This window comes from Nematostella vectensis, chromosome 8 (genome assembly GCF_932526225.1).
Source record: "Nematostella vectensis chromosome 8, jaNemVect1.1, whole genome shotgun sequence".
Lineage (NCBI taxonomy): Eukaryota > Metazoa > Cnidaria > Anthozoa > Actiniaria > Edwardsiidae > Nematostella > Nematostella vectensis.
In genome coordinates, this window is record NC_064041.1 from 7946418 (window position 1) to 7966123 (window position 19706).

Sequence of the window (19706 nt, forward strand, 5' to 3'; positions counted from 1 at the left end):
AGTTAAAACACAAGAAATTTGGCTAAACCCGCTCACATATTTTAACAAAAAATATCGGGTATAAGGTGGATGGACTCAGTTGAAGAGGATTGTTTATGATTCAAGCCCAATTACACCAGTAACCCAAACAACTGATTACACTGAAATAGCAGACACTGCCCCTATAAACCTTCACGTCAACACTGTCGGCATTCTCCAACTTCAGAAAGACATGGGCTTCAATCAAATACGCTTCTATTGCCACAAACAGGCGAATAAAAAGACATTTCACATTATGACAAACAAAGACGAGAATGGACGACAGGCTGTGAGGTAAACATTCAATCTGTCCACATCAGCAGTGCTGAATAACGTGTGCGCATGCGCGTGCTCTGGTGAAAACAAACACAATCGTAGTGTTGAATCGTTCGAGTAAAGGTACGAAAGACTGACTTAAGTCGCTGTTTTGACAAACTGTACAGCATTTAAACCATACTGTACAAAAGATGACAGATTTGTTTGATAATGAGGGAGTTATAAAGAAAATTATAGCCTTAGCTTTGCGATAGTTTTCTTAGCATTTGCCAAAATGTAACGGTTCGCCGGTAAAAAGCCGCCATTTTAAAAACAAAAAGGCTGGTTTAACCGCGCGGTACTGGAACTAGTCTTGCGTTTTTCAGCACTGGCGTCCACATCTAATCGAAAGAGAATTAAGAGCTCATTTTTTGTAAGAATGGTCAAATACTATCCTTTTTCCATATGATACCTATGACTGCGCATCTCCCCTCAGCCAATCCTGGGTACGCACCTGTATTCTCTTAGGCTAGGTGCTTATTCGAGGGAGGCGCTTCACAGCAAAAAAGTGAGCTAGAAAAGTGACAGCGCTGAGAAACGTGTGTTCTCCACCAAAAGCCAACGCTATATCTTAGAGTGTAATCCTTCAAGTAAAGCTACAAAGAGCAGACTTGAGTCCCTGGAATCACATGAAGAAAAGATGTGGACTTTAAAAGCACACTAGCATACACACATTGGCATCAGTCGGGCCAAGACGGGACGCTAGCACAGTCTATTACCCGTGCAGTTCGGCAACCATGGACAGCTGTTTCGTCCTTATTAGGACTCTTCAGCATGGCATAGCCGGTTTGCCTCGGTTAAACTTCATCGGCAAAAGACTGCAGGGCGACTTCGACTCGAACGAAGTGATTTAAACCACAGCTTAGATCCATGTGGGATCTAGAGCCAATGTGTGTATGCTAGTGTGCTTTTAAAGTCCGAACAAAAGATGAGAGATTTGTTTGCTTAAAAAAGAGTCACACAGAAAATGATTTTAATTCAATTCAATTAATTTATTTGGCAGCTTTGATTCACGGGCGTTGCTCCAAATACATCCATATTGAAGAACAAAATTTACAATCGGTTTTCAATTTAAAGCCGCATTATCACCAGTTTACTTCCGGGGGTCCGACGGAAACCTCAACCGTTAAAAGACAAAAGAATCTATTCGAATCCGAAATATTTAAAAGTCCATCCGCTCTAAATTATCAATCACATCCTCAAAGAAACTTCCAATAGACACACTGCTTTCAATATTTTGAAATATTTTTCTCGTTTTCCGTTAAAAATCATCGGATATTGTTAGGTAATCGACCGGAAGTAAACTGGTGACAATGCGGCTTTAATTTCTATTTACAATAAATTCTCTATCATAGTACTTTGTAGCGATGTCATCATATATTCTCATTACTTTACCTTATTGTTGTTGCTTCCCAAACAAATTGAGCTATTATTTCTTTTTTGGTTGTACTCTCCTGTTTCAAACTAATCACCTTCAAAAATGTATGGCAGGAGGCATCGCTTTTAGATTCTGTTTTGTTGCGAATTGAAAAACCCTATAAATGTGTTCCCTCAATTCACTATATTACCACCATGATAAAATAAAAGGACCGGTTTCACCTCATCATTCAGTGAATTTATCCTAACCTTATTTCTTAAATGTATCTCCTTCTCTTTTCGTTCTTATTATTCAGAAGTCTCATAGAGACGGCGGACCCACGGCCAGTCGCCTGCGGATCGTTCACTCGTGCCCATGACGATAACTCTATCTTGTCTCGTAACTGTGGCAAGTGGGGAGATACCTGTGACGCTACAAACAACTGTGACTACTGGGGACGCATCTCGTACGGTGGCAATATGAGGCTTTGGCGTCGAACGCCCTGGTACGTGGACCCATCCCCACATGGAATAGTTGGAACATTCGGTTGTCAAATTGGAAGCCTTTGTTGTGATGATGATACAAATAATAATTATTCCTGGCGATGACTTTGCGATTTACGTCAGATAAGTCTAAGGTTCTGCCAATTCTTCGTCTTTTTTAAAACCTCCTCGGATAAGAAAAAGATGGTTCTTTAAGCCATGGAGCAGTTGGTGAACACACATCAACATAAATTTTAGGAGAATTTGACACGGTCCAGGGGCGTAGCCAGGGGGGTGGCACAGGTGGCCCGGCCCCCCCTTCTAGCAGAAAAAAAAATACAGTAAATATACGAGACATTATCTAAAATACAGGAGAAATGCCTTGGAAGGGCCTTTTTGGCCCCCTCCTGTTAAAAATCCTGGTTACGCCGCTACTTGCTGTTATATTGTCGGATCTCAAATCTCTTTTCCTTTGAACAATGCGATGCCCCCGTGGCTACCTTGACAGTTTCGTGAATTAAAGCCGCATTGTAACCTGTTTACTCGGATGATTTATAACTGAAAACGCGAAAAATTTCAAAATTGTGAAAGGAGTGTGTCTATTGAAAGTCTCTTTTAGAATGTGATTGATAATTTAGAGCGGATGGCCTTTCAAATAGCGCGGATTCTAACTCATGGCCTTCTAAAGGCGCAGCGTCATGGTACTGCGCATATCTGGACTCAGTGTTTATTGAAGGCTTTTAATTGTCTACAAACAGTTGAACTGACAATGCAATATTTTATTGAAAAATATGTCTATTGACAATTTGTGGTCATTGCCTTTAAATTTAAGTCTCCCACATGTACCAAGGGCTCATTAGTCAATATTAGAATTTGACTGAAATTCATTGTGTCAGGGCCAGAGAGCTAGGCAAAGCTCTTACCATGACGCTGCCCCTTTAACGGTTGAGGTTTCCGTCGGCCCTACGGAAGTAAACTGGTGACAATGCGGCTTTAAGCCAATAAGGATTCGAAGCGCGGCACTATATGATTGACATTAGCCCCACTAGCCTATCAGTTAAATCCTCCTGCTTATCAATATCGAGCTTCTAATAGCAAGACTATTCAGATTACAGAAATAGGAATTCACCCCTTAAAAGGCGTTGTCCCCATCATCTTTAAGTTGTACTTGAGTGTTGGGAATTGACCTATTCCCGCTCTGTGCCAAAAGTTGGATCTCACTTCACGAGCAGGTTACTCTAATTATTATTTAGGTCTAGTGAAATTCTGTTGTAGACAGTTTTAGAACAGCGACTGCAAAAATGGTTTGAATGCTATAAGTTATTGAAATCACGTATGAAGATTGCCACGCGCACTATCACGCAAGTATGCAGTGTGTTATCACCGTAGTCAGTAGCAACCATGTAAACATTTCGTAAGTCACGGCATTCCATCAAGGGTTACCGGCTGGCACGCCCACGTAGGAAGGTCGCCCATCGTACACCCATTGGCTTAACTCTTATCTAAACGGAGCTGAAAGCTTTTCGGTACGTCAGTGTCTGTTTCCTTAAGGACATGCCGTCTTAGAAGCATATACAAAGGGGTACGGTAGAAGCCCCAAACACACCTTATAAACCTTTAACCGTGTAACAGCGTAGAGAAGTAAAGCCGGTACCGGTACCCCAACAAGACTCACCTCGTTACTACACTCTAGCTCTATTTTCAATCTCACATTTATATATTTAGAAATTCTAGAAGGGTTCGTGTTACAAGGTTAACATGGGCCGTGAAGCGAATTTTTGAAGAGGGGTCTTACAAGTGAAAATGCATCAGGATGTAAAGGATTGAACTACAAAGAATGCAAGGAAAAATCTGTCTTGTGGGGAGGGCTAAATTTCCAAAGCCCACTCCCCAGAAATCTCGCAAAAGTTTCGCAAAGTCTCGGAAACTGAGCGTCTCGAAGTCTATTTTTTTTTTCAAAATTATAGGGGTCTCGGAGCCTCGTTTTTTCTATCACGGTCTCGGAGTCTCAGATTTTTTTAAAGCGATATGTTTTATGTTGTTTCCATGCTACGGCTTTCCCCTTCTTTTTCGTTTCTCGAGTCTTGAGCCTTATTCTTTTTTCAACTGATGTTTTTGACGTACCTCGAGCAAGTTATCCGAAAACAAGAGCCTCGGCCAGTCTCTGATCAACCCATCGCTATCCCTGGATAAGGGGGTTGCCGTTTAAATTTCAAAACAAACGTAGGAAGAAAACCACTGGACAACTTCTATTTTGTGGATGTACGTCAGACCTTGTGACTTGGGTCGACAGTTAAGGAAACTACGGACTTATGTAAACAAAGTCGACACAACGCTAATTTTACATATACGATTTTTGGGCAGGCCTATACCTGCATTCTTTGAGTACGCGAGTAAGGGGATATGCAGTCAAATATTGTCATTCAAGTTTGGGACTTCAATTGTGGATAGTTGAAGATCTTTTGTAAATGTTACATTTTCGAATGCAAATAAATATAATAATAAATGGCTGATCGATATTATTTAAAATATATATAGAAAATAAGGGTCACTTGAGTTAGTAAGAAGTTTGAGAAAGCTTTGATAAAACTTGTAATAAAAACCTAAAAAATGCATGTTGCTAGTCTTCGAGTTATAGGGATTCAACCACAGTATAAAAATTTCGCTTGACCATTCTACTATATGTAAGGGGGAGCGAGGAGTCATTCGAGGGACCAAACCGATGTAACGACAGAGCAAAAAAATGGCATGAAATTTCCAATTCTCAATATATAAGCTCAAGATTCCGCATACAAGGAGTTACTCTGACCAAAAGCTTAATTCCAAATTAAAAAAATTAGAAGATATGAAATTTAGATGTTAGCGAGCAAAGTTGGCTTGATTTCTGATTAGAGCCCGAATTCTCCCTAATAATGAGGAGAATTCATACTTTGAACATTTGAAAATTGTACTTCAAGCCTCATATCTCGAAGACGAATCCATTAGAAAAGAAGGCTTTTTGATATGTTGGATTACATAACATAAGGAACCTCTATGCAAAAATTTATGCTTACCGAAGTTATCCAGACCTTTTTTGGGGGAAACTTGCCATTTTTGGGCTCTGTCCGATGTAACAGAAATCATGCGCGGTAAAATCGTGGAGCCATGAAAGGGCTCTGTGTAACAAACAAGTAGAGCGTGACTTATCACGTGACAGATAGTGTGACTAATCCGCTCCGTCATGCGTGACCCCCATGGAACAATAAGCCACAAAACAAATGCCTCTATGTTATTGCTTGAGCACAACAAGCACAAAGCATAATTACAGGAAAAGACTTCAAGGGTACTCCGTTAAATCACAACAAGAAGACCGTACGATGTCGGATCATATTTGCCTCAAGGGCAATATCATGATTTAGTTACCGGTGGATATTCTTACGGATGCGATTATAATGTGTATCATAATGACCTACACATGTTCCTCGTTGTTATTAGCTTAGTTTTGATTACGAAATTCGGGCTTGATTGAGTTTTGAGAGTTTCAATTGTGATGGGGGCTATAGTTTCATCCAAGAAGACCCCGAGAGCTCGCATTGAGAACAAGGCCATGTAAGTACAAGGACCAAATGATTTTAGGATCTTTATTTGTCAATAGAATTTATGACATTTTAATACATGGTCATTTAGGCAGCTTAAGATGCAATTATTTTCGAATCTAAACGTTTTTTGATAGCTTAGAATATTGATCATTCCATGTATATTTATTGTTCGAACTGTTCGAATGTAAAAGAATCTTAGCGTGCAATAAGAGCCACTTGGGTTCTTGGGCTAAGCGTGTTCGCATTTTTATGATATAGGTAACCAAGGGCTAGGTATGTGATTAGGACCGTGTAGCCAGAGATGTTCACTATGTCTGTGGTTATGGCAGCGAAGGGAGGGCAGATAATTGTCACAGAATTCGCTTCACTAGATTTTAATAGCTCTTTCTGAATCGTAGTTGAGCGAGGCAAGTGCCTTTGGTTCGCCTCTATGGCCCTTTTACGGATAGTCCATTTGATAAATTACAGTGACCATTGTTTCTTTGGCTGCACGATTTTTCTTTGTCTTTGAAAAAGATTACTTGTTCAACCCTTTTGACTCTGAGAGCTCGAAATTTCATGATCGAGATTGAGGTGTTTTCGTTGACAATATCAAAACGTATCAGGGTGTAAAATATCGGGAGAACTCGACTTACGAAAAGGTACACCATGCTAAAAGAACAGGTGTTACGGAGAGGGATCCTCAAAAGAATACATATATCGGGAAAAGGTATAAAAGGGGGTGGCGAATGAGAAAAGATGGCAAAGTATAAGGGTTTAAGAAGCTCAATCAGCCTCCGCCACTCCGAAATAATAAGATGAACGGTCCCCTTATAAAGGCCTATGAATCCTGATTGATATTTTGTAGAGCTGTGAATGCCTTCACATCTTCAAGACCTAAAGGTGACGAGCAATCAGTACAAGGTAGGGCTACCGCACACTAGTGACATAACGACATGGGCACGCGCACTAATTTTAACTTCAGGGCGATGTATGATTAAAGTCGAACTTTTTCTATCAGTCTTATGTATTGCCTACAACAAATAAAAAATGTAATAAATCTTCCTTTTCAACCAATCTCCTGTACGTCTACTTTCCTTATAAGCATTATGAGACGTGTTCTCTAACTTTATAGAAACCCCCCCACCACCAACAAAGCATCACAACTCTCCTAACCCCACCCCCTCTCGCGGAGACGACAGTACCAGCGTAGCAGTGTCTTCGTGGGGGGAAGGGGTGGTGGGTACATCGTCTCACGCGCTTCACAATACAGGGGAAGTGACGTCACGCGGTGTCAGCAAAGACGTCACAACAAGCAAGGAGCTTTACCCGGAAGTGAATATTCCTAGAGATCAGAACAGCAATGAAACATGGGGAAGTCGTCAGAATGGACGGGTTTATACAGGGTTTGCTGTGGTAACGCCTTTGAGACCAGAAGATGCTGCGGTCGTGATACAGAGGTTAGGAGCGTATTACATTGATAGTAAGCGTTGACTACCATAGACATCATCTGGTCGTTTTGTCTTCATCTAAGTCATTAATTACTGTCATCGCCTCCACCATCATTATCAACATCGTCACCATTACTTTCATTAGCACCATCATCAACACCATTATCAACACCATCTCCATCATAATCATAATCATCAACATCAACATCAATATCATCATCAACATCATCATTAACATCACCACTATTATCACCATCACCACTGTCACTATCAACATCATCACCATCAGTATAAACTCATCACTATCGTCACCATCACCATGTACAAATTCAGTGGCAAGGCAGTAGCAAAATTCAAGTAAGTGTACCATCACCTACTTTCCATCTCTCTCATCGCTCGACGTATTTTGCTTCTTGATGCAGCACTTTCAGAGGATACATCACTAGAAAGGACATGAGCAAGAGACAAGAAGCTTCCGTCATGATTCAAAGGTAAAGCCTCTCACCACAGGTGGCCCAGTAAGTATGGAGCCTCTCACCACAGGTGGCCCAGTAAGTATGGAGCCTCTCACCACAGGTGGCCCAGTAAGTATGGAGCCTCTCACCACAGGTGGCCCAGTGAGTATGGAGCCTCTTACCACAGGTGGCCCAGTAAGTATGGAGCCTCTCACCACAGGTGGCCCAGTAAGTATGGAGCCTCTCACCACAGGTGGCCCAGTAAGTATGTAGCTTCTCACCACAGGTGGCCCAGTTAGTATGGAGCCTCTTACCACAGGTGGCCCAGTGAGTATGGAGCCTCTCACCACAGGTGGCCCAGTAAGTATGGAGCCTCTTACCACAGGTGGCCCAGTAAGTATGGAGCCTCTCACCACAGGTGGCCCAGTAAGTATGGAGCCTCTCACCACAGGTGGCCCAGTTAGTATGGAGCCTCTCACCACAGGTGGCCCAGTGAGTATAGAGCCTCTCACCACAGGTGGCCCAGTGAGTATGGAGCCTCTCACCACAGGTGGCCCAGTAAGTATGGAGCCTCTTACCACAGGTGGCCCAGTAAGTATGGAGCCTCTTACCACAGGTGGCCCAGTAAGTATGGAGCCTCTCACCACAGGTGGCCCAGTAAGTATGGAGCCTCTCACCACAGGTGGCCCAGTTAGTATGGAGCCTCTCACCACAGGTGGCCCAGTTAGTATGGAGCCTCTCACCACAGGTGGCCCAGTAAGTATGGAGCCTCTCACCACAGGTGGCGCAGTTTGTACGGGGCCTCTCACCACAGGTGGCCCAGTAAGTATGGAGCCTCTCACCACAGGTGGCCCAGTGAGTATGGAGCCTCTCACCACAGGTGGCCCAGTGAGTATGGAGCCTCTCACCACAGGTGGCCCAGTAAGTATGGAGCCTCTCACCACAGGTGGCGCAGTTTGTACGGGGCCTCTCACCACAGGTGGCCCAGTAAGTATGGAGCCTCTTACCACAGGTGGCCCAGTGAGTATGGAGCCTCTCACCACAGGTGGCCCAGTAAGTATGGAGCCTCTCACCACAGGTGGCCCAGTGAGTATGGAGCCTCTCACCACAGGTGGCCCAGTGAGTATGGAGCCTCTCACCACAGGTGGCGCAGTTTGTACGGGGCCTCTCAGCACAGGTGGCCCAGTAAGTATGGAGCCTCTCACCACAGGTCGCCCAGTGAGTATGGAGCCTCTCACCACAGGTGGCCCAGTGTGTATGGAGCCTCTCACCACAGGTGGCCCAGTGGGTATGGAGCCTCTCACCACAGGTGGCCCAGTAAGTGTGGAGCCTCTCACCACAGGTGGCGCCGTTTGTACGGGGCCTCTCACCACAGATGGCCCAGTAAGTATGGAGCCTCTTACAACAGATGGCCCAGTGAGTATGGAGCCTCTCACCACAGGTGGCCCAGTAAGTATGGAGCCACTTACAACAGGTGGCCCAGTGAGTATGGAGCCTCTCACCACAGGTGGCCCAGTGAGTATGGAGCCTCTCACCACAGGTGGCCCAGTAAGTATGGAGCCTCTCACCACAGGTGGCGCCGTTTGTACGGGGCCTCTCACCACAGGTGGCGCAGTTTGTACGGGGCCTCTCACCACAGATGGCCCAGTAAGTATGGAGCCTCTTACAACAGATGGCCCAGTAAGTATGGAGTCTCTCACCACGGGTGGCCCAGTGAATATGGAGTCTCTTACCACAGGTGGCCCAGTGAATATGGAGTCTCTCACCACAGGTGGCCCAGTGAATATGGAGCCTCTCACCACAGGTGGCCCAGTAAGTATGGAGTCTCTCACCACAGGTGGCCCAGTGAATATGGAGCCTCTCACCACAGGTGGCCCAGTGAGTATGGAGCCTCTCACCACAGGTGGCCCAGTAAGTATGGAGCCTCTCACCACAGGTGGCGCCGTTTGTACGGGGCCTCTCACCACAGATGGCCCAGTAAGTATGGAGCCTCTTACAACAGATGGCCCAGTGAGTATGGAGCCTCTCACCACAGGTGGCCCAGTAAGTATGGAGCCTCTCACCACAGGTGGCCCAGTGAATATGGAGCCTCTCACCACAGGTGGCCCAGTGAGTATGGAGCCTCTCACCACAGGTGGCCCAGTAAGTATGGAGCCTCTCACCACAGGTGGCGCCGTTTGTACGGGGCCTCTCACCACAGATGGCCCAGTAAGTATTGAGCCTCTTACAACAGATGGCCCAGTGAGTATGGAGCCTCTCACCACAGGTGGCCCAGTAAGTATGGAGCCTCTCACCACAGGTGGCCCAGTGAGTATGGAGCCTCTCACCACAGGTGGCCCAGTGAGTATGGAGCCTCTCACCACAGGTGGCCCAGTAAGTATGGAGCCTCTCACCACAGGTGGCGCAGTTTGTACGGGGCCTCCCACCACAGGTGGCCCAGTAAGTATGGAGCCTCTCACCACAGGTGGCCCAGTGAGTATAGAGCCTCTCACCACAGGTGGCCCAGTGAGTATGGAGCCTCTCACCACAGGTGGCCCAGTAAGTATGGAGCCTCTTACCACAGGTGGCCCAGTAAGTATGGAGCCTCTTACCACAGGTGGCCCAGTGAGTATGGAGCCTCTCACCACAGGTAGCCCAGTAAGTATGGAGCCTCTTACCACAGGTGGCCCAGTTAGTATGGAGCCTCTCACCACAGGTGGCGCAGTTTGTACGGGGCCTCTCACCACAGGTGGCCCAGTAAGTATGGAGCCTCTCACCACAGGTGGCGCAGTTTGTACGGGGCCTCTCACTTCTGCTGAAACGGGTTTGATCCCCGGTCGTGAAATGTGAGTATCTTCTTGCTTCTCTCCAGTAAATTTGATTTGTTGGACGTATGTGGGTTCATTAAAAGCTTTTCTTCTTTTTCTTTTTAAAACCTATAAGTATTTCAACTTTGAAGCTCTTAGAACCTGGTTAATAAAAGCGCTAATAAGCTATATTTTTGCATAGATAAGGATGTGTAACTTTTGAAATGGAATTTGATTACGTGTGTTGTACTGATCGTCTATCATACATACAGGCATGTGCGCGGCTACCAGACGAGAAAGGAGCTCAAATCTCAGCAACAAGCCGCGGCACTGATTCAAAAGTGAGTACAAGAAACTCCGTCAATGGAGTCTTTTAACGTTTTTTTTTGTATATTTTTAGGGGCTACTGCGATAGCAGAAGCGACTAATGTCATCTAGATGAGTGTAATATGGTGTAAGAAACGGAATATTAAATAGCTATCCAAAGCGCGTCTTCTATTGGCTCTTTTCAACCAATCACAATACAGCTTATATTTATTAATTCTTTCGGCAAAAAACTAACCAATAACAATACTGCTATCATTTCCCGATTATCGTCGATATGGCCGAATTTAGGTCCGAAAACTAAACAATGATCGAATCGATTTGCAAAGCAAACGTAATGATATCGATCAAAAAACAAATTCTTTGAGTCGCACATGGTTCATGCTTCATCCCGACTCGTGCTCGTGAAATTACACGGTATGTTTAATACCATTTCTTGCTATTTTTTTGCCAACTGTCAGGTACAGCATTCAAGCCCTGTTTCCTTTATTCCGTTATCGTTATTGCTATTGTCATTGTCATTGTCAGTTACATTGTCATTGTCATTGTCGTGGTCATTGACATTGTCATCGTCATTGTCGTTGTCGTTGCTTTACTGTAATGCCCTTCCGCTATGGCCCTCAGTTGGGTTGTAATTCAGTGTATGATAAAAATGGACAATTTGATTTACCTTGCACAAATTAAATACTTTCATTTCCCTCCCTTCCTTTAACAAACTTGTAGCAAATACCGCAAATATCGCAAAACAAAACAAGACGGGGAAGCTTCTGGACGGAACACCGCTGACAATGTAGGCTCAAGCAGTTGCGAGGAGGAAGAAGAGCCAAGCAAGCCGGAATATCGTAAACCATGGAACGAGGCTACGCCTACTTCGCATGTGATAGATAAAGACGTGAAAATTGGTAAGTGATTTAGATACGGTGATTCCTTTTGCAGCCATCTGCACATACATACATACATACATACTTTTTATTTGGTCCTTATACAGATTGTGTACATGGGATGAGTTCCAAATAAAATTAAGATAGTTTCACATGCGATGAAGGACTACAACGTTAATGTGCTTCGTAACGCATTGATTTTGGCAAAATTTTGCTATTATTTTTTGAAGTTTTGTAGGTGGATTAATGAGAAGGAGGCCATTTCCTGACATTCGATTAACATTAATGTTTGTTGCCATTTGTATGTTTGTAGAAAGTTTGGCTCTTTCATCACAAAATTTGGGGCATTTTGTCAGGAAATGAACCTCATCCTCCACCTCACCGGTGTATTGGTGACCTGGCTGATATATGTTTCAAATTCGTATGTTGTTTTGAATATTCTATAGGTTCTAAGTTTATTTTGTTGGTTGGATTCTTTTCTTATGTCATCATGTATGTCGCCGAACTATGTCTGTAACTCAACGTCTTGTATTCTTTGTTTTATTAACTTTTCAATTGCATTAAAATTACCAGTTATTAGATTTTGGCATTTCCATATATCTCCCAGCCCATTTCGATTGAGCCAGTCTTTTATTTTATAACTCCAGAAGGCTTTGTTGTCTGCCTCCTTAATCCAGTTGTTTGCAGTTTTCGAAAGTTTCTGCATTTCGTTTACATTAGATAATTTCAGCCATAATTTTAAAGATCGCATTTTTGCCTTTGTTCTCATGGGAAGCCTTCCAAGTTCGCCTCTGCATGCGTTATTACTTGCACCTTTACCAACGCCGAGCAACATTTTACAGAACTTTATATGAACTTGTTCTATTGGCTCTTTTTCATTTGTAGCGGTTCCCATACCCCAAACCTCACTCCCAACAGTAGAATGGGGGCTATCAGCGTATCAAATAGCTTCATTGTGAGTTTAGGATCAGCTCTAAAGCAGTCTCCTAATTCTTTTCTCAATTTGTAAAGTGCTTTCAGGGCTGTCTTTTTTAGCTCTTGTTTTGCCAGAGCAAAATTTCCAAATGCCGATAAATGAAGTCCGAGGTATTTGTATGACTTGACATTTTCAAGTCTGACATGATTGATGTAAAACGGGATGTTGTTCATTGTTTTACCGTTGTTGTTGAAAATGAGAATTTTTTGTTTTCTTAGTATTAACCTTCAGGTCTCTTTGCTTGCAAAAATGTTGGACCTTGTCGAGATAGTTTTGGAGTCCTTTTTCCGATTTTGAGAAAATGACAAGATCATCTGCATAAAGCAAACAACTTAGAGGTTTGCCGTTGATATTAATATATCGTCTATGTTGAAAGTGCCTAGCTGCTAAGGAAGGTCGTGTACATATAAATTGAACAGCGTTGGGCTCAGCATACAGCCCTGTTTCACACCTACAAGGCACTAATGAAGGTGCTAATAAGTTATTGATTTTCACGGCCGATTTATCATTTGAGTACATCGACGAAACGACTTCATAAAACTTGCCGTTAACTCCAACATTATTTTAGTTTATCGAGGAGTTTGTGACGCGGAATGCAATCAAACGCCTTTTGAAAATCTATGAAACAAGTAAAAAGTAAATTACGTTTCTTTTTAGGTTCCCTTTTTACATATTTATCTATTATTGATTTCAAGATAAAAATGCTATCGATGGTTCCGTGGTTTTTCCGGAAACCTCCTTGTTCTTCCTTTATTATTCCCTCTTGAATAAGGAAATCAGATAGTCTTCTATTTAGAATCGATGTGAATAGTTTCCCGAGTGACGAGAGTAGTGTAATGCCCATGTAGTTTTCTGCTTTTGCTGGGTCCTCCTTTTTATAAATAGGGACAATTAATCCTACGTTCCATAGGGCGGGATATTTTCCACTAGTCAGGATTTTGTTGAATAACACTTGAAAGTGCTTTTTTAAATGCACTCACCACGCACATACACAGCCAAACCAAGATCAGCTTAGATCGTGTCAATGGGTAAAACAAATTTAGTATGCGCCCTAGTACTGTGCGCATGCCTACTTATGACTATAAACTCTTTTCTCTCCTGTCAAAAGAGATGCAGACCACCAAAATGGAAAAATTTGGTAGCTTCTTGGTGTTAGAGAGCACCAGCACCAAAAACACAAGGGGGCTTTTTTGAAAGTGCTAGATATTGGAGGGGGAGGGGGTTTGGGGGGGGGGGGGGTATCAGAGCTTGTACGGTAGGCCCTTTTTGACTTTGGTTAATATTTGTGTAGGTGAGAAGACGAAGGAAAGTTTCAATATGTACCAGGGGGACATCACTTATCTCAAATGGAAAACTGAACAACAGGTACACGCTTACCTTACATGCGGTGCTATCACAATATACACGACATTATGATTTCAATTACAATTACAAAAATGGAAGAGCGATAACTAAGAAAAATGTTTGAAAGACAATTAGATATGGTTCCCAACGGCCATTTTAAATGTTGACACGTAGCCTTTATTTTGAAGACATGTATAAGAAACATTAATACGTGGTACACCTAGAAGAGTTTTTCTCCTGTTTGTTTCAGTTCACTTATCCGTGTCCGTATCCGCTTCTTTTGCGCTTTTGTAAATACGCGGTTGTTTTTACTAGGAACCACGTATTCACAAAAACAAAAAGACAATTGAAGCAGATTAAACTGCTTCAAGGCGCAAATTCCTACTTTTCTAAAGTGCCTTTTGTTACAGATTGAAAGGACGACTATGGGAGATGACTATGTGCCACCGCGAGTACTGGTACGAGTTCTTAGAAATAGATGCGCGCTAGTGACCACAGTTCAATTTACGGAAAACTTTCAAAATCCACGTTAAAGTAAAAAGGATAACAAATGTTCTTCCGCTAATACTGTAATGCTGGCAGTTCTTAGAAATAGAAGCGCGCTTTTGAAAGTTGACAGCTCTGTTTCAGTTTCAAAATCCGCGTTTCGCCTTTCAGTCAGGGTATGCACTTATTCTCTCTTGAAAACCAACGCGAACGTCTTTCTCTTTGAAGCTCGCAAAATAGAAAATTTCAAATTGTTTTAAATCTGATCATATTCCACTCTTGTTGATGAAATGCTGTTATATTGTAGTTTTGTAGCTGTTGTTATTTTTATAAATTTTCACACTCAAGGATAAGCGATAGAGAAAGGTGAATGCCTTTTTGTTTAATTCTAAGTTGTGGAAACGCGAGTAAAAACACTTCCAAGTCCAAAATAGCAGCCAGCTTGTTTATTCATTCACAAAAGCTGTTGCATGATGGGATATCATGTGAATTACTGTATGTGATGCAAAGTACGTTTGCCATTGGGTAACATTTGCGCTCGTGCCATCATGTAATAATTTCTCTAATCCAAAGCTGATAGCAAGTAACGTACCTCGCGCTGATGTCCTGCAGGTCATTGTAAATGAAAACGTCACGAAAATATGCTACGTGAGTACTAACTCTAGATTACCGATTGCTAGCCTAATGCTGCATTCACCCCCAAAACCATGTCTAGTTAAACAAGGTTTTTCTTTGCCTGATAACTTGCCAATTCTTACTAGCTAAATGATCACTAAGTAACATGTACAGCACAGTCTATTCAGTTTTGTTCTTGGTTCTGTCTACTCTTGGGAGAATTTGATTTAGTTAAACCACTAGTTTAATTAAACCACCTTTAAACTGGTGTTGGTGTGAATGCGGTATAAGGTCCGGTGCTCACAGCGAGGAAAACTCACGCGGACACTTTACTCACTTCCCTCGCGAGACCTAAATCCCAAAATCTCACAATTTTGCCTCCGTTGCCCCGCGATACTTAGGTTCGTTAGATGTCCGCACACTTTAGTTTTCGGCCTCGCCAGGCAGAGAGCAAAGTGATATTTTTCTCACCGTATGCGTCCTACTTAAGGCAAGTATTGGCCGCGGTGCTCGCATGCTGAAAGTGCTCATCCAATACCATTTGATTTCCCTTTAACCAGTTGTGCCCACGTTTTTGTTACAGGATTTCAATTCAACTACTTTAAACTCCTTATTAGGTAAGACATTTTAAATATAGTTTTGTCTTCAAAATTTGCCAGCTTGAGTACTTGAGTAGTTTGCCATAGTTCACTTAGCTTTCGTACGAAAGCGGCGGTGATTTGGTTATTGTTTTTCTTTCATAGAAAAAGTCCACGAGGTGCTTGAAGCTTACCGCAGCAAGAGTAAAGCCCACTCCATCGGCTTTGCCTGTTTGGTGAGAGTTTTAGCTTAAGATACACCTTCAAAAAAAGTGCAAAGGGCAACTTTGGCGGTTCTATTTTAGCAAAGGACTACTCGACGCTCCTATGTGACGGTCGATTGTTTATAAAACTTTAAATAAAAATTCTAAACCTTTTGTAATCATTATTGACAGGGAGGTCCTGGTTTTATCAACCCAGTAAAAGGCAAGATAATGACCAAAGTAAAAGTCCAACACGACCAGGAAATGGCAAGGTATGATACATTTACACCCCCACCCCGCTTATGGTTTTACGCGCGCTACCGTGGCCATCAAGACAATCGCTGTTCCTGTTAACACGAACTTCATAACTTGTGCTAAGATTGTGCTATGATGTGATATGATGATGATGTGATGTCTATCTTGGCAACGCTGATTGGCTGGTGAAGTTGATGTCAATTGGATAGCACGTTTCTTGAGTACCTTTTGACCTACCTCACAGAACTGTCAAGGTGACCACGGTAGCTTGCGTCGTAATGTAAAATGAAGCAAAGTCAAAACAGTCCAAGATTGTTGGGGATTCATACCCATGTTTAAGACATCTAAAGCTTTATATTATATTATTTTATATGAGGAGTATAGTCTTTTCTTTCGTTTCCGCGAAGTTTCTGGAAGACACTTGGTACAATGATGACCAAACTGTATCCGCGTGATGACGTCACAATTCATGTGATAGGGAATAACGTGGCCGGAAACAAACAAGGCGAGAAGGTAGACCCGGGAAAGGAGATCAGAAGAGGCTGGGCGGTTTGAGGGCAGAGGTTAAGGGATCGAGTATTGCGTGTCAGGACGGTAGGGGTCAGGAGCGGTGTATTAGAAGGGAGTGGCTGGTACACAGAGGTAGAAGTGAGAGATAAGTAGGGATGGGGTGGTACATAGGTGTAGAAATTAGAAATAAAAAGGAATGAGGTACTTAGGGTGGGGATTAAATTTAAGTAGATATTTAAGTAGAGATTGGTTGGTAGGAGTAGAAGTTGAGGGATTAGAAGCAATGAATGGAGGGCAGAAAAGAGGTGGGGATATTTGTGCTTGTAAGAAAAGAGTAGTCCATGTAGGTGAGATAGTAAGTGTTTAAAATAATTTTAATGGTAACTTAATTTTTTTTCAGCTTCTTAAATTTATATCTAAGTTCATGTTGCCTTCGCAAGTCAGTGTTGAAAGTCCGTTAGAGATGTCTGCGGCAGGTAGGAAAATGGTTGGAAAATTGTTTTATTCTAAGTTATACAAACGGAATAAAGAAAAACTTAAAGATGCTTTAAAACCATGTTATGGTTTTAAAGGCCCCTGAAATGTTAATTATGGCGTTATTCACTTTGATAATGAAAAATCAAAACAGATAACTGTTTTCATTTCAGGCAAAGAGATGATCAATTTGTACTTTGATCATGTCAAATACAAGATGTGGCGATCTAGAATGCATTCCAAGGTCGCCTTCGCACTCTGATGTCACTAACACCATTACATTTAAAATAATCAAGCAAATATAGACGCGTTTTATACTGTATATTTTGCGAAATTTCTTTGACAATTTAAAAAAAAGCTGAGAACTGTCGCCTTCCTTATAAGAAAATTAGGAATAATAACATTTTTATTTATTTCGCGGGATATAATTTTATGAACTATGCAAATTTTCTATGCAAAGGTTCTTAAAACCTTTCACTTATATCAATCTAGCCAAAAAAAAGCATAGATAAACTTTCAAATTCTGAAAAGGGAATTGAATTTGATTGAAACTTGAATTTTTTACAGAGCTTTGAAAATTTTCCTGGCTGCGCGAAAGGAGATTGAATCGAGTGAATAATTCCAAGTTTTGGCGGCAAAATCTAAAACAAAGTATTTTCTTTAACGATACCGTAGACCCAAATGGCTTCATTTCAGGTGAATTTTTTTTATTATGCCATTCGATGACAATAGGCACACTCTAGGTGTTAGTAAAAAAAAGAACACCAAAATTTTAAATACTCCGCCAGATATTAAAAAAAAAAACGAATTCAGAACTAATAGGTTCAACAATTTTATCACTGTAAAGTACCAATGAATATTGTGTTGCTTGTATTAGTTGCTATTAGTTGATGTTGCTGACAAACCTGTAATTCAGTTACGACTGCAAGTGGTTTATTAAAACGATTGATTGATTGATTGATTTTGATTGATTTCGAACGAGTGTAGCGTTACACGTATACAAGCGCGTCAGTATCATTATCGACGTTTTATCCGAGATTTATCCGTATTTATATCAACTTTATAAGCGTTTGCTCTAAATTTTGCATAGTTTTGAACTACGCCAAGATTAAGTAAGAATCCTTGGCTTCATTCGAAGAAGGCTAACGAGGAAGAAAGCGCAAAACATAGAGTTGTCTCCGTTCGCGGTCTTTCTAAGTTTTCCGCGCTCTTCTTTTCTTCGGTGCAAGCTCGCTTCGGTCTAGGCATCTTCCTTCACTTGCACGACTAGCGCTATGACATTTGAGCGCCTAAGAGTTTTCCCGCTGCGTGTAGAGCGTGCAATGTGATTGGTTGCCATACGCGGCTCTATTTGCTCTTCGTCTGTCATTGCTGTCACGCTGCCTCTAATGTTTACACAACTTCAATCCCCGATATCTCGCAATCAAATTTCACCCCATCTTACTCTTAATATGTGAATTAAAGGTACACTTCTAACCGCCCGATTCCTGCGCAACTTGGCAAGCGTTTTGCAGATTTGTTTCCTGAAGTTAAATAATCATTTGACTACCAGGTTGATATAAAAAGATGACGGATAAAACTTGTGTAACCACACAACGACCATAAACAATAACTAAGAAGACATGAAAACGGGAACCAGTTTAGCGCGCGCATATATTTTCTCATGTAGTTTGATTGACATCTCGATCTATGTCACAATTGACTGGACCCGGGCCTCTAAGTTCACGGCCTGTTTTCTCGCGTTTTATAGGGTCCATACAAACCACATACCATTTGGAAGATGAAAATATAAAGAATTAACCAAATCTATCAACTCTGACAGGTTATATGGACTTTAACCGTTTTCAAGGGTCACCGAATAAAGCACCTCTGATCCGAGTAATAACAATGACGATGACAATGATAATAATACCGCCGTCTTTACAGAGGGGTGGTGACGGGGCAAGATGATAATGACGGGACCTCTGCTTGAGAGCTTTTCTGTCAAATGTCGCGGTTCAGTACAGCTCTAGAAGTTCTTGTGGGTTCTTGGTCCTGGCCAAATATTTGCCTCGGACTACGAATGGACCAAGAAAAATATCACGGCTCAGTACAGCTCTAGAAGGAGTGTCTTGTAGGTTGTTGGTTCTGGCGACACGTTCGCCTCTTACCACAAATGGACCATTTGTTGGGTGCAACTGAACACGTGAACAACACAAGAACTTAACGGGAGCCTTTTTAAAGCCGTCCATTCTGAGTGTATAAACCACAGGGTTAACCAGTGAGTTAGCGAACCTTATACAGTAGCAGCCTAGCACCACATGGGCTTCGGTGTTTCTAAAATCATTAAGAGTGTATCCAGGAGTGGACCAGGCAAGGGTGATACATGCCATCTCACCGATTTCAATGAAACTTGGTCAGATTGAAGTATCCACCCAACAACTCAAACTGCCGAAGTGGTTCAGATTTTGGAATAATCCGGGGGGAGTTATGACCACCCCCCTGGTTTTTGGCCATAAATTCGGGAAAATCGCCTGAAATAAGTATGAAATGTTGACCCCACTCCTGGTCACGGATTACAAGGGAATTCCATAATGTTTTATGTGAGTAAAGATCCATCCTTTCTTGGTTTACAACCAAGGTTTCAAATCATTTGGAGA

The 19706-nt window shown here is 42.3% G+C and overlaps 1 protein-coding gene and 1 long non-coding RNA gene across 5 annotated transcripts; one reads left to right on the top strand and one right to left on the bottom strand.

Annotated features, from left to right (window-relative positions):
* Nucleotides 1–1732: 1732 nt before the first annotated feature.
* On the bottom strand, nt 1733–5324 carry LOC116613504. The gene is made up of 2 exons (XR_004294178.2): nt 5226–5324; nt 1733–2493 (listed from the first exon to the last, which is right to left on the bottom strand). It is a non-coding gene; the product is annotated as an uncharacterized LOC116613504 (long non-coding RNA).
* A 78-nt stretch (nt 5325–5402) lies between these two features.
* Nucleotides 5403–18024, top strand: LOC116613513 (NMDA receptor synaptonuclear signaling and neuronal migration factor). Of its 4 annotated transcripts, none has more exons than XM_048731500.1 (15): nt 5403–5760; nt 6598–6653; nt 6865–7189; nt 7603–7671; nt 10694–10762; nt 11469–11647; nt 13894–13967; nt 14357–14404; nt 15045–15080; nt 15631–15664; nt 15791–15861; nt 16021–16100; nt 16491–16596; nt 16994–17069; nt 17241–18024. In XM_048731500.1, exons 1-15 carry the CDS (start codon nt 5702–5704, stop codon nt 17327–17329), a joined length of 1371 nt encoding a protein of 456 aa, XP_048587457.1. In that variant the 5' UTR covers nt 5403–5701; the 3' UTR covers nt 17330–18024. The 4 variants fall into 4 exon arrangements, with proteins under 4 accessions (XP_048587457.1, XP_048587458.1, XP_048587456.1 ...); XM_048731499.1 differs by having other exon boundaries at nt 5404–5760; nt 15006–15080; XM_048731503.1 differs by having other exon boundaries at nt 5404–5760; nt 7003–7189; nt 15006–15080.
* Nucleotides 18025–19706: the final 1682 nt, after the last annotated feature.